General features: G+C 51.2%; 1 protein-coding gene across 1 annotated transcript in view; it reads left to right on the top strand.

Moving 5' to 3' along the window:
- The window catches only part of NRBP1 (nuclear receptor binding protein 1), a 61,226-nt gene that overhangs the window by 3,199 nt on the left and 46,253 nt on the right, over positions 1–11,774 (top strand). The window contains exon 2 of the mRNA XM_025194298.1: positions 26–186. Within this exon, the coding sequence (XP_025050083.1) occupies positions 26–186 (161 nt within the window). The remainder of the gene's footprint in view (positions 1–25; positions 187–11,774) is intronic.

Raw genomic sequence — 11,774 nt, 5'->3', positions numbered from 1 at the left:
TCCGAGCTGTCCTCGTCCGGTGCAGGGCTGGCGTCAGTGTCCCCGCCGGTAACGTCCGCGGCTCCAGCCACAGCTCCGGCCCCAGCTGAGCAGCCACCAGAGGAAGAAGAGGAGGAGGAGAGCGAGGACGAGTCCGAGATCCTGGAGGAGTCCCCCTGTGGGCGCTGGCAGAAGAGGCGCGAGGAGGTGGGTGCCTGCGGGGCAGGAGGAGGGGGACCATGGAGCTCCCTGCCCAGCACCCAGCAGCTCTGCCTTGGGGCAGGAGCGGGGCTCAGACCTCGCGGGGGAGCGACCTGGTCCCTCTGGGCGGCGAGTCCCACCCTCCTTGCTCCTGGCTCCGTGGCAGGCCTTGTCTGTTCTCACTTTCATGGGCCCGTCCCCGCCCTGTGCAGCCCTCCGCGGGGTAGCGTGGACCTGTGCTTGTGTTGGGTCAGAGCGGGGAGGAGCTGCTGGGTCTGACTCCCGTGGGGAGAGCTGTGCCTTGCGGTGGCCGCTGGCCACAAGCAGCACGGGCTCATGCGCCCCTTGAAGGAGGAGACTGCTTTGGGTATGGCATGCTCAGCCCCCTCCTCTCTGTGCGTAATGGGGACGTCCCTGTCTCTTTACTGGGCCTGCGTCTCCACTTTGGTCCCAGCGTGCTGGGTGGGGGGAGGGCATGCGTGGGCACTGGCCCGCCTGTCCTGTCGCACCCTTTGGTGCTTGGAGTCTAGTCTGTCCTGTGCATTTCTCAGCTGATGTGACAGCTGAGACCATCTGACCCCGAGCTTGTCCCTGTCAGCCAGCTCCGTCAGCTGCAGGCTGGCCTGTTGTAATTAGGGCTCTGCTTTGCTGCAGGCTTGCTGGGAAGCTGCTGCTAGAGCCAGACGTAGCTTTCTAGGCAGGGCCAGTCTGTGTGAACTTGGCTTCCATGTAGTTTGCTCTACTTCCCACTGCTGCACATCAGCATTTTATTGGTCTTCTGTAAGGCTCCCCCGTGGCCTAGATCTTCCAGTCATGGAGAGCCTGCCGCCTTTCTGCTCTCTGTGGCTCTTGCATTTACTGACTGTGGTGTGGCTAGGTTCACAGTGACACTGATTTAAAGCCCCTGTGTTGGGGGGAACACGCTGCCCATGAGTGCTTATCAAGCCGTCCGTTGTAACTGTTTCACTTGTCTGCTCCTTGTCCTAGAGGATGTGAAGTTGAGCTGCCCTCACTTACCCTTCTTTCACTCTGGGGTTGGCTGCCCTACTTTACCTTGTGATTATTGTGGGATAGGAGCGTGCAGACAGAGCAAAGTGGGTGCAGCTGAAACATGATATTTCCACCCCATCCCTTTGACTGCTATAACTGTTTGTCCTGTGCTGGGAAACAGGCCCAGAGCTAATCTCTGCTCAGGTGGCAGGACTTGCCCAGGTGCTCTGCATAGGCCATGGATTGTTCCCTGTTGCAGTCCACAGAAACAGGTCTCTGGTGATGGAGTCCTTTCCTCCTCCTTCCTCCCCTTAGGCTTTGCCTTGCCTTGACTTGGGGGGCATCAAAGTTCCACTGCAAAAGCAGGCAGCTGTGATTCTGGCATGTTACAAGGCCCAGGTAAACCCAGACTTCCCACAGACCTCCACCTGCTCATAAGGGTGAGACAGCAAGCAGCCTTGTTTTCACTAGGATTTTAGTTTGTGTCTGGGAACACAAGGCAAAACGCACTCTTGTCCTGGTCCAGACACACCCTTGTTGTGCTGCGGAGAAAGGCATTTGCATGAAACCCCATCTCTGCTTCCTTGCATGTTGCTTTCTGATACAGCCCTCAGTACATGAGCACAGGCTGTCTTCTCCGTGCGGCCGTGTCCTGCTGGGGCATGGGATGAGGCAGCTGCTCAGTACCCGGTATGTGAGTCCCTGCCTTATTTGGTGTGCTCCCTGTGAATGTGGGATGATTAAAATCATAGAATCCTAGGATGTGAGGGTTGAAAGGGACCTCAGGAGGTCAGCTAGTCCTTGGCTTCTCTGTGGTGCTTGTTAATAGAGTTCTCTGGGTGCTAATTGCTTTTGCAACATGCTTGTGGGTAAGAAAAGTTTTTTGCCTGGGAAGGGTCTGAGATGGAGGGAAGTTACAGCTAGAACTTGCAAAATCCCTTAATTGTGGGTGCCTCATGGTTGGACACATGCCTGGCGCCCCAGGGCGATGTCTATGCTGCAGCGTTAGGCATCTCTCTAAGCTGAGGTCATGAGGTGCCTGGTTTTACAGGTTAAGAACCAGAAAAGTGCCTATCAAAGGCCGCAGCAAGTCAGTTTCTGAGCTAGGGCAAATGTGGACCTCCCTGATTCACAGGCCCGTGCTTCTTGCCCTGTCACGGTGTGTCCTCTTAGGGATGCTGGGCATTCATGTCTCCTTTTGGCTGAGCACTCAATGGGCTCAAGTGGGTGACTGTGTAGCTAGAGGGCCCCTGTGAAGCTTGGCACATGGGCCACCCAGGGCTCTGTTAGAACCAGTGTCTGGGATGGCATTCAGCTCTCTTAACCAACCCTGACCTGTGGGCTCCTGCTTTGAGCCGTCAGCTGGGTGAACTTGACTCCAGTAGCTGTTGAGCAGCGGCTTATTCTGGGCTGCTGCCCTGTGCTGGCCCTGTTCTGCAATACCAGCCTGCTTTGAGTACCCCAGCTATTCTGGAATAGAAGTGGCTTTTATTCCAGGTTGGTGTCCACACAAGGAGCTATTGTAGAGCAGCTTGTTCTGCGCTGACTATTCTGAGTCGAGAAGTCTTTATTTGCTACATGCCTCTTGGCTTTGGTGACAGTGAGGTTGGGATCCTATTAAAAACAGACTTTGTCATTGCACAGCCCTGATTCATTTCCTGAGCAATGGCCTTTCTAAATGAGGCAGGCTCCTCCGAAACTGGCTAGTGTGATCATCAGTGCATTTAGTGACACGGTCACCCAGGGGACAAATTAAGGTTGTACAGGCAGCATTTATTCTTGTGTTTCCTAACTTGGAATGCCTAAGTAACAGGCTTTGAAGTTGTCTTTCCTTGCAGCCAAGCTCTTTGGGATTGTCACGTGCCTCTGGCTGGGCAGAGCTGGCAGCATGGTTGGGCTCGTTTTGTTACCGCAGCCCTTAGTGGGTATCAGGGGGACACACGCAGCAGCTGTGATCTTTCCGTCCCACCCCTCCTCTTCCCTGCCAGGGTCATCTGCCTCTGGGGCCTTGAGTGGGTGGAAGAGACTTGCAGGTGAGCACAGAAGTCTAACGCTGCTGTGTGCTTTCTGCTAGGTTTTTTCCCCAGTTTCTTTATTCCTTTGCCATTTTCCTCAGACCCTTTCCCCCTTGCCTGAGACCAAGTGGAGAGCTTTTCCCCTTGAAGGAGAATGGTTCGGAGAGTAGTGAGGTAGGAGCAGGTCACCCTGACCGTGCTGTGAGCAAAGGGACCGGTGCAAGTCATTGTTCTAAGAACTCTCCGTTCTTTCCCCGGGCAAGTGAATGACAGTTCGTTCAGCTAGTGAGACGCAGGATACTAGCATTACATCATTTGCACAAGCTGTCATAGGCTGTTCCATGAACTGAAGTACAATAGCATGGTTACCTAGCAACTTTAGCAGTCTTATTTCAGTGTCCTCTCCTCTGCTGATTGCCTGGGCAGACTTTCACCATTGGGGTGCCTGCTCCCTGCGCTGGCTCTGGGGTCCCAAGGGCAGGCTCTGTTAGCAGTGTGCTCAGACACCTCTTTTCCCTGTGCTTTCCTCCAGGGCTCCTGCTCCACTGAGCAATGGAGAGTCCTGTGAACAGGAGTGTAAAATGGCACAGAATTTCGGCAGCTTTTGCCGACCTGCAGGCTTTGGAGCATGCTGTGGTTTAGCTAGCTTGGGTGGCCATGCAGCAGACTGGGAAGGAGTCGGGTAGCATGGTGGCAGAAGGGCAGGGAGCAGAGCAGCAGATCAGACAGGGGAAGGGGATTGGAGTGACATGCATGGGGCTTAATTTGTGGTACGCCTGCCAGAAAGTTTGCTCCCACTGAGATAGCGCATCAGGCCTCATGCACAGGCCTGAGGGCCAGAGCAAGTTGGTCGTTATTCACTAAAGCCCTGCCTTGACAAAAAGAGGGGGTTGCAGTTGTTGCTGCAACCAAGCTAGCAGGACTGAAAAGCTCTGTTAAACAGCAGGCTTAGCATGTCTGATGTTGCAGGCTCAGTCCCTATTGTTACATGGGCTTCCTTGGGTAAAATGTGTCTAGTTAATATTACTTCAGGCTGTAAGGTGTGTGTAATGTGGGCAGGGTTTTCTTCCAGGTAAGAAGTCTGGTGTAGATGGTGACTGGCAGCTTTACTGCAGAGTTAAGGCTGCCAACAAGTCTTCTGCTGAACTTAATGTTCGGAAAGAGCAGAACTCAAAGCTCTGAAGACAACTGAAAAGAGTCAAGGCACAGCCTAGTGCTGACTTAGCCTCTGTCCCTGGAGTGGGCAGGAGCTACTGGAAAGTGTTAGCATGCCCTCCATGGCATTCAGCATATTGAATGGAGGCGGGATTGTCTGGAGCAGTGCGGCAAAGCTGTGATTGCTCTGGGGAGATCTGGGGCTGCTGCTTATGGTCGAGGGGAGTGAGTGTGGGCCCTGTCCCTGTCCTTGTTCATGAGCACAGGAAAAGTACATATAGAATAAAGTCCAGGGTACCTTAGCTTGATCAGTGTATGAAAGGGGTAATCTGCCATGACCCTCTGTGATAGGAGGACTCAAGGCAGTGGCCCCTGGGGTCTTTTCAGGTCCTAGTTCTTATTTCAGCAGTGAGTTCTATAAGGTTCAGTGACAATGTGCAAGATGGCATAAGGGCCTGTGGGTTTAGTAGCAGGTAAGTAAAAGTGTGTTTGAGTTCAGTCTGTGTATTGAAAAGGGTGTGAACTGTAGCCAGCATCACAGTGTTCTGCAAGGCAGGTGCTCCACACTGCTCATCTAAATACAAGTTACATCTTCTTTCTGATGAGTGTGCATGCACAAGTGTGCGTGCATGTGTGCCAGGGTTGGGGGCATTCAGATCCCAGTGCACAGAAGGGCAGGAAGAAAGACTTCATCTTTTCCCTCTCACCCATAACAACAGAGCCGTCCCATGTTCTGGCTCAAGCAGGGGGGGAATGAAGGATGAGGTCCCCTGTTCCTTCTGCTGCCCCCACCCGCTTACCTGATCTGAGCTCCGACCCCCCTACTCCCTTACTACTCCTCTTCATCTGTTTATTTGTATATATAATTCATTCTTCTTGACAGTAGTTTGAGCACTGCCAGAACCATACCTGTTGTGCTCTATTACCCACTTTGCCCCCAACAAACAAGCAGCTCTGCTGAGGTGGATTGCAGTGGCGTGCCAGCAGTTGGTAGCCTGGCAGGGCCTGGAGAATGCACATGCATTGCTTGGGCACAGATCAAGTTCTGTGGCCATATTGTCTCCCTGTGAGGCACTGGGGTTGGGCAAGGGTGTCTTCATCAGGAACACAGCAGTGCCAGTGCCCTGCTGAAAGCGGAACTCGGGTGTTCTGCTTTATGGAACTTGCCAGCCCAGTGTTTCTGGGTTTGGCTTGGTGGGGGGCTTGGACAGCGGAGTCTGTGGCTGGCCAGGTGTGCATGGTCCTGGCCTGTGGCCTGGTGTTTAGTGACCGCACTGCTCTCTGCTTGATCTCCTTGACCCTGCCTATACACTTGCGTACATGTGCCTGCATTTCTCTGAGCCCCCTTGACAGCATTTGCATTTACGTGTTCTAGAGAGCCTTTGTGCTGCTTGCCCTACTGCTGTTGCAGCTCATCCAAGTCTCTAAGAAGCAACTTGTTGTACTGGGTTGCTAAGATCAAAGGTCTGCGTCCGCTTGCTGGTAGGTTTGCAAGGATTAGTTTGATGGTGAACTGTTCCATCTTGATGGGGAGACTTAAAACTTGTTTCAATCTCACTTGAGTATCATGAGCATACCTAATGAAGACCTATGATTCTATGATAAGATGGGAGCTGACATACTGGGGAGGAGTGGACCTCCAAATCCTTCATGATATACTAAATGGTACTGTAACACGCCCATGGGGAACACTGCCAATCTCTCCTCCCAGTGATATGCTGAGCCATCTTCCTAATGAGAATATCATGGGAGACCATCGTGAAAGCCTGGGGAGTCTGGGAGACAGTGTATGAGCGGCTTGACCTCTGAGGTTTTCTTGGCTTTGTCCTGCCCCTCTGTGCCTATGGAAAAGCTTGCTGAGGATACAGAAGATGTACTTTTGTCCCTGTCTCTTCCTGGCCCCCTTGCAAATTTCCACTGTTTTGGTATAAAACAGGTGGGGAGAGACTTTTTTGTGGCCTTTCAGCTTTCCAGAGCCTGGGATGCTGGCTCAGAACAATGGAGCGGGTGTTGAGGACTTGGGAGGGACATCAGCTTTTTGACAGGTTTCAGCTGTGGACCTGCTCTTCCAGCAGGTGCGATGTTGTGCCAAGTGGATGTGCACTGGCAGCATGCTCCGAGGAGGGGAAGCTGTAGAAACTTTGGAGGAGTCTACAGCCTTGCTGGATGGCTGCCTGGAAGGAGTGAGCCCCGGGGACAGCTTGAATGAGGAGAAGGCAGTGTAGGGTGTAGAGGAGGCTGGTCTGTTGTCCATGGCTCTTGCTGATTGACTGCAGTAGACAGCTGGCTGCTCTCAGTGCTTTGTCAGCTCAGCACTGCTTCTGCCTTTGTGCTGCCTTGGTGTGGGGAAGGGAAACGGGTACAGCCTGGGAAGCTGCCTGCTCCCCTTCCAGCTTTCCTCTGTGCTTGGCCATGTTAGCTGGGTTTCAGCTTTTGCTTGCCTGGCCAGGCTCTGTTACAAGACCTTCTCTGTACGTGGCTTGCCAGTATACCTGATCCTTCCTGCCCAGCCCAGCTGCAACCAGTGTCTCTCTGCACCTGGCTTAAGGGAACACTTCAGAGATCTCAGCTGCTGCAAGATCAGGACTTGGCCACAGTTGTGGGTCATAGTTGCAGGATGGGGAGGAGCTAAAGTCTGCTCAGGCTGGCATCTGACATGTTGCTAGCTTTTGCTCCTACTCTGAGGCTGCTTGGTCTGGGCATCTGCAAAGATGCAACCAGCTTGGCAGCAGATGACAACAGATGTGGTATGAAATCCCATGACAGGTCTGAAGGACCTGCTTTTGCAGACTCTTATATGATAAACTATAGGAACTGCCAATAACTCTGTATTCGGGCATCCAAGGCATTGCATGGTCCTCTAGCAGGGTTTAAGAAGCCAGTTTGCCTGGAACTTGGGATCAGAGTCTGTGCCTGCCCTGTGGGGTTCATAGTCCAAGTGGAGCAGGCCATGTCTTTTGGTAAAGCGTGTCTGACATGTCTCTACTATCTACAGTTGAAGTCCTCCACTAGCACTATTCCCTGATAAGAGACCTGTGGATATTGCAGGACCTACTCTGTATGGTACAAGCTATCCTCCAGCAAAATCCCATAGTGCTCCCATCTCTGTAACATTGGCCACTCTGGTCAGTTTTGAACTTTGCTTAGGAGCCAGTGTCTGGAAGCCTATTCCTTTTCTCTGCACCCTGCTGTGGTTTGGCAGTGCCTGTCTTCCTCAGAGCACATGCTTACTACCTGGGTGCACAGCTCTGGCACCAGGTGAGGCAGCTACTAAGAAGGTGATGCAGCCTGCTCTGAGAGAAGTCCCGGTCTTCCCGTGCCTGTAGGGAAGATGGCAGGGTGAGCTGAGCTGCACAGTGGTTGGGAGGCAGAGATGTCAGCTTGGACATGGCAGGGGGCACACGGCAGCTGGGATACAGCGGGGATGACCAGTAGTGGCAGGCAGAGAGGAAGGAACTGCAGCACTCAGACCTATGGAGCATGGGTAGAGCTGTATGCCCAGGAGCTGGTCTAGCTGTACATAAGGGAATGAAGAGCAGCAAGGCTTTGGGATTAAAGTCACCAGATTTTTTTTTTTTTTGGATGGGGCAGAATGGCACTATGCCGGAGCAGGATCTGTGTTCTGTTCTCAGCTCTGCTGCTACTTACTTGTAGGATCTTGGCCACGTTGCTTCATTTCTGCCTTGACTCCCATTTTATGCTAGGGAATAATAATAATAATATTGGTTGGTGTTTCTGCATCAACCATGGCTCTGAATCGAAGCAGCCTGATCTCAAACTGCTGGTAGGTAAGCCAGTAAGGTGCTGGATGCCGATAGAGCATGTGCTGTTTTTGGCCATCAGGATGCTATTTAATGAGGCTTTAAAATGTTTCCTTGTATTTGCAAGTGATATAAGAAGGCAGGAGCTTGCAGGTTCACAGCCGGGTTAAGAACCTGGAATTAGTCTTGTTTACCAGTGAAATGAATCTGTGATTACTAGGTGAAGTGTGAAGTGATTTCATAGAATCATAGAAAATTCAGGCTGGAAAGGACCTCAGGAGGTCACATCTAGTCTAACCAGGTCTTCAGAACTTCTAAGGATGGAGACTCCATCACCTCTCTGCGTAGCCTGTTCCAGTGCTTCACCACCCTCCTCCTGAGAGAGCTCTTCATAATATCTAACCTCAACTTCCCTTGCTGCAGCTTGAGCCCATTGCTCCTTGTCCTGTCACCTGCCCCCACTGAGAACAGTCCAGCTCCATCCTCTTTGTAGTCCCCCTGCAGGGAGTTGAAAGCTGCTATCAAATCACCCCTCGGTCTTCTCTTCTGCAGATTATATAAGCCCAGTTCCTTCAGCCTCTCCTCACAAGTCATGTGCTTCAGCCCCCCAACCATTTTCCTTGCCTTCTGCTGGACTCTCTCCAACTTGTCCACATCCTTTCTGTAGTGGGGGGCCCACAACTGGACACGGGACTCCAGATGTGGCCTCCCCAGTGCTGAAGAGAGGGGAAGAATCACTGCCCTCCATCTGCTGTCAACACTCCTACCAGTGCAACCCAGGATGCTGTTAGCTTTCTTGGTAACAAGGGCACACTGCTGGCTCCTGTTCAGCTCCTTGTCCACCGTAACCCCTTGTTGAATGCTGTAAGAGAAATACACTCGGGCTTGCAGGTCAAACCACTTGCAAATGTAGGGTCGATATCCTTGGAAGATGAGCAGCTTAGTAAAATAGTTTTTGCTTCCCATTTGTGTAGGACTTTTGTGACTTGACTGAGACTGCTCAGAAAAAAAATATCTCTAGGCATGGAATATAGTAAGCAAAGTGTTTGCTTTGCTTCTTGAGGCAGGGGGGAAAAAAGCTGAACCTTTTAAAAAGGGATAAATGGTTCTCTGTAACATGTTACAGTTTGCTTGTTATAGCTTCATGTGCTGTGGATAGTTCATGGCTGACTCTTCTGGACTTTGTTTTCATGTCTGGGTCTCGGTCTTGGTATCAGCTGGTGGTAGTGGCCCGTGTGTGTGGTGGGGCAGGCCTTTCTCCATTTTCCTTGTGATGCCTGTTGATGCTGTGTGCAGTCATGGTGCTAAATGAATAAATGGTGCTAAATGAATAACATCTCACACCTCCCTGTTCCTTCAGAACAGGCTTTGATTTAATCCTCTCCTTGATTTAACATCTTCCTTTTATTCCCTTGCCCTAGATAACCTGTTCTCAACTGGGGTACCAGGCTGCCATGAGCCCCTTCCAAGGGTGCTGTGCTGCGGGTAGCTTAAAATGCCCTGCATGCCTCTTGCAGAGACAGATCAGGAAGCAGCTGGGGCGGGAGCAAGCACTCTTTCTGCAGGCACCTGACCATATGTCAGGGGTGGGCAATTATTTTGGGCAGAGGGCTGCTTACTGAGTTTCAGCAAGCCATCGAGGGCCGCATGGCAGGCAGCCCAGGGCAGATTAATATTAATTTTCTAAATTTTTTAGGGGCTCCGCGGGCCACATGGAACAGCCTGGTGGGCTGCATCCAGCCCTTGGGCCGCATTTTGCCCACCCCTGCCCTATGTGCTCCTCCTGGAAATAGCAGTGCCCCCAGCAGGTGAGACTGTGCATGCCCTCTGTGTCTGGGGGAAGTGTGTAGTGTTGGACTGGGAAGGGCTGTGGCAAAAGCGTGTGCTCTGGCTGCAGCCCTTTGTACTGCTGGGTTGGAGGGGTCTGGCAGGGATGCAGAAGCTCTCTGCACTGCCCAGCTGGAGGAGCTGGGTCTAGGGATAGGGCAGGGAAGACCACCCTTCCTTCTCCACCCCGCCTCAGGGGCACAGAGGAGTTTTGCCCAGAGCATGCACAACTCATTGCACTTTTGCTCCAACTGTTTTTGGTTTATCAGAAAACACTAATATAGGCAGGAGCATGCAGCAGCCCCCAGGTTGAGAACAGCTGAGGTAAGCGGTGGCAGTACAGCAGTTGGTCCTTAATCAGGGGTGCCACTGAATTCACAAGTTGTGGAGGGTGGCTGCCCCCTGGAGAGGGTGAGGACCATTGCCGCAGATGCACATTTAGAAGGTTACAGTCCCTTAATTATGCTGGCAGTATTATGGCAGCCTGCTTCTTTCTTCCTCTTCCCTTGCATGTTCACCAGATTCTGTCTAATATCTAATTCTTTGCCATCTAGATTCATAGATTGTAGAGTCGGAAGGGACCACAAAGGATCATTGTGTCTGACCCCCTGCCCCTGGTAGGAAGGAGGACTGAGGTCGGATGACCCCAGCCAGGTGACCATCAAGCCTCATCTTGAAGACCTCCAAGTTAGGTGATAGTACCACCTTTCTTGGAAGCCCATTCCAGATTCTGGCCACCCTTACTGTAAAAAAAATTCTTCTTAATGTCTAACCTGAATCTATTTTGCACTAATCTGCACCCATTATTCCTAGTTACTCCTAGGGGTGCTCTGGTAAATAGCGGATCTCCAATTCCCTGTTGTCCGCTCTTGATAAACTTATAGGTGGCTACAAGGTTTCCCCTCAGACTTAAGGTTGTTAACAGTTGGTCTGAGACCATGTTTCTTGTTTCCTGTTTTTATTGGCAAATGCTGTCACTTTGCTGTTCATCCCCCTTCTCTGGGTCAGCAGTCTGTGCTCCTCAGAGCTGTGGCAGCCCCCATAAACATGCTGTCTTGTGTGTGATTGGACATGGAAACCATTGCTCTTTCTTTTTTTGTTTTCTTCTGGTCCTGGCTCTGTGTCTTAGGCACCTGATGGCTGCTTTTCCTTTCACTTCCTTGCTGGACTGCTCTCCCTCCTCAATACTCTGCTGGGGATTGCTGCATTCAAGAACATGTAGCCACATATTCAGGAGTGGATCTAGGATTTTGCAAAGGATGGTGGGATGCATATAGCGTGTCCCCATATCACTCAACGCCTTTTTCTACTGTTAAAGAGAAACTTTACCTGAGGGGGCTTGCACTGTTATATTCATTTTGCTTTGATCTTAAACTGAATAACTATTGGAATGTGCACTAATTTGCTAGGTTATACAGAATTTTTTAAACAAACACAACCAGCTATGCAAAAATGTCCTAAGAGATTGGATCGTTAGTCCTGTGGTCATTGTAGTTAACTGTGCATCTCATTCTCGCATTTCACGGGTGTTGGTTATAGCCATGTTGGTCTAAGGACATAGGTAGATAAGGTTCTCTGGGTAAATGAGATATCTTTTATTAGACTGACTAGATGCTTGCACACAAAAAAAATCTTTATTTGCAAGCTTTTGGTCATTTAGTTGGTCTAATAAAAGATATCCCATTTACCCAGAGAACCCTGTCTGCCTATCTCCTACTCGGATTCATAAAATCAGATCTGACTCTCCTGAGCATCTTGACAGGGCCCACAGTACTTCACTGTCAGTCATGGATTCATAGATGTCAGGGTAGGAAGGGACCTCAGTAGATCAATGAGTCCTACCCCC

Source organism: Alligator sinensis, unplaced genomic scaffold (genome assembly GCF_000455745.1).
Source record: "Alligator sinensis unplaced genomic scaffold, ASM45574v1 scaffold2020_1, whole genome shotgun sequence".
NCBI lineage: Eukaryota > Metazoa > Chordata > Crocodylia > Alligatoridae > Alligator > Alligator sinensis.
The sequence above is the reverse complement of the archived record's forward strand: the minus strand, read 5'-3'. Positions and strand labels throughout refer to the sequence as shown.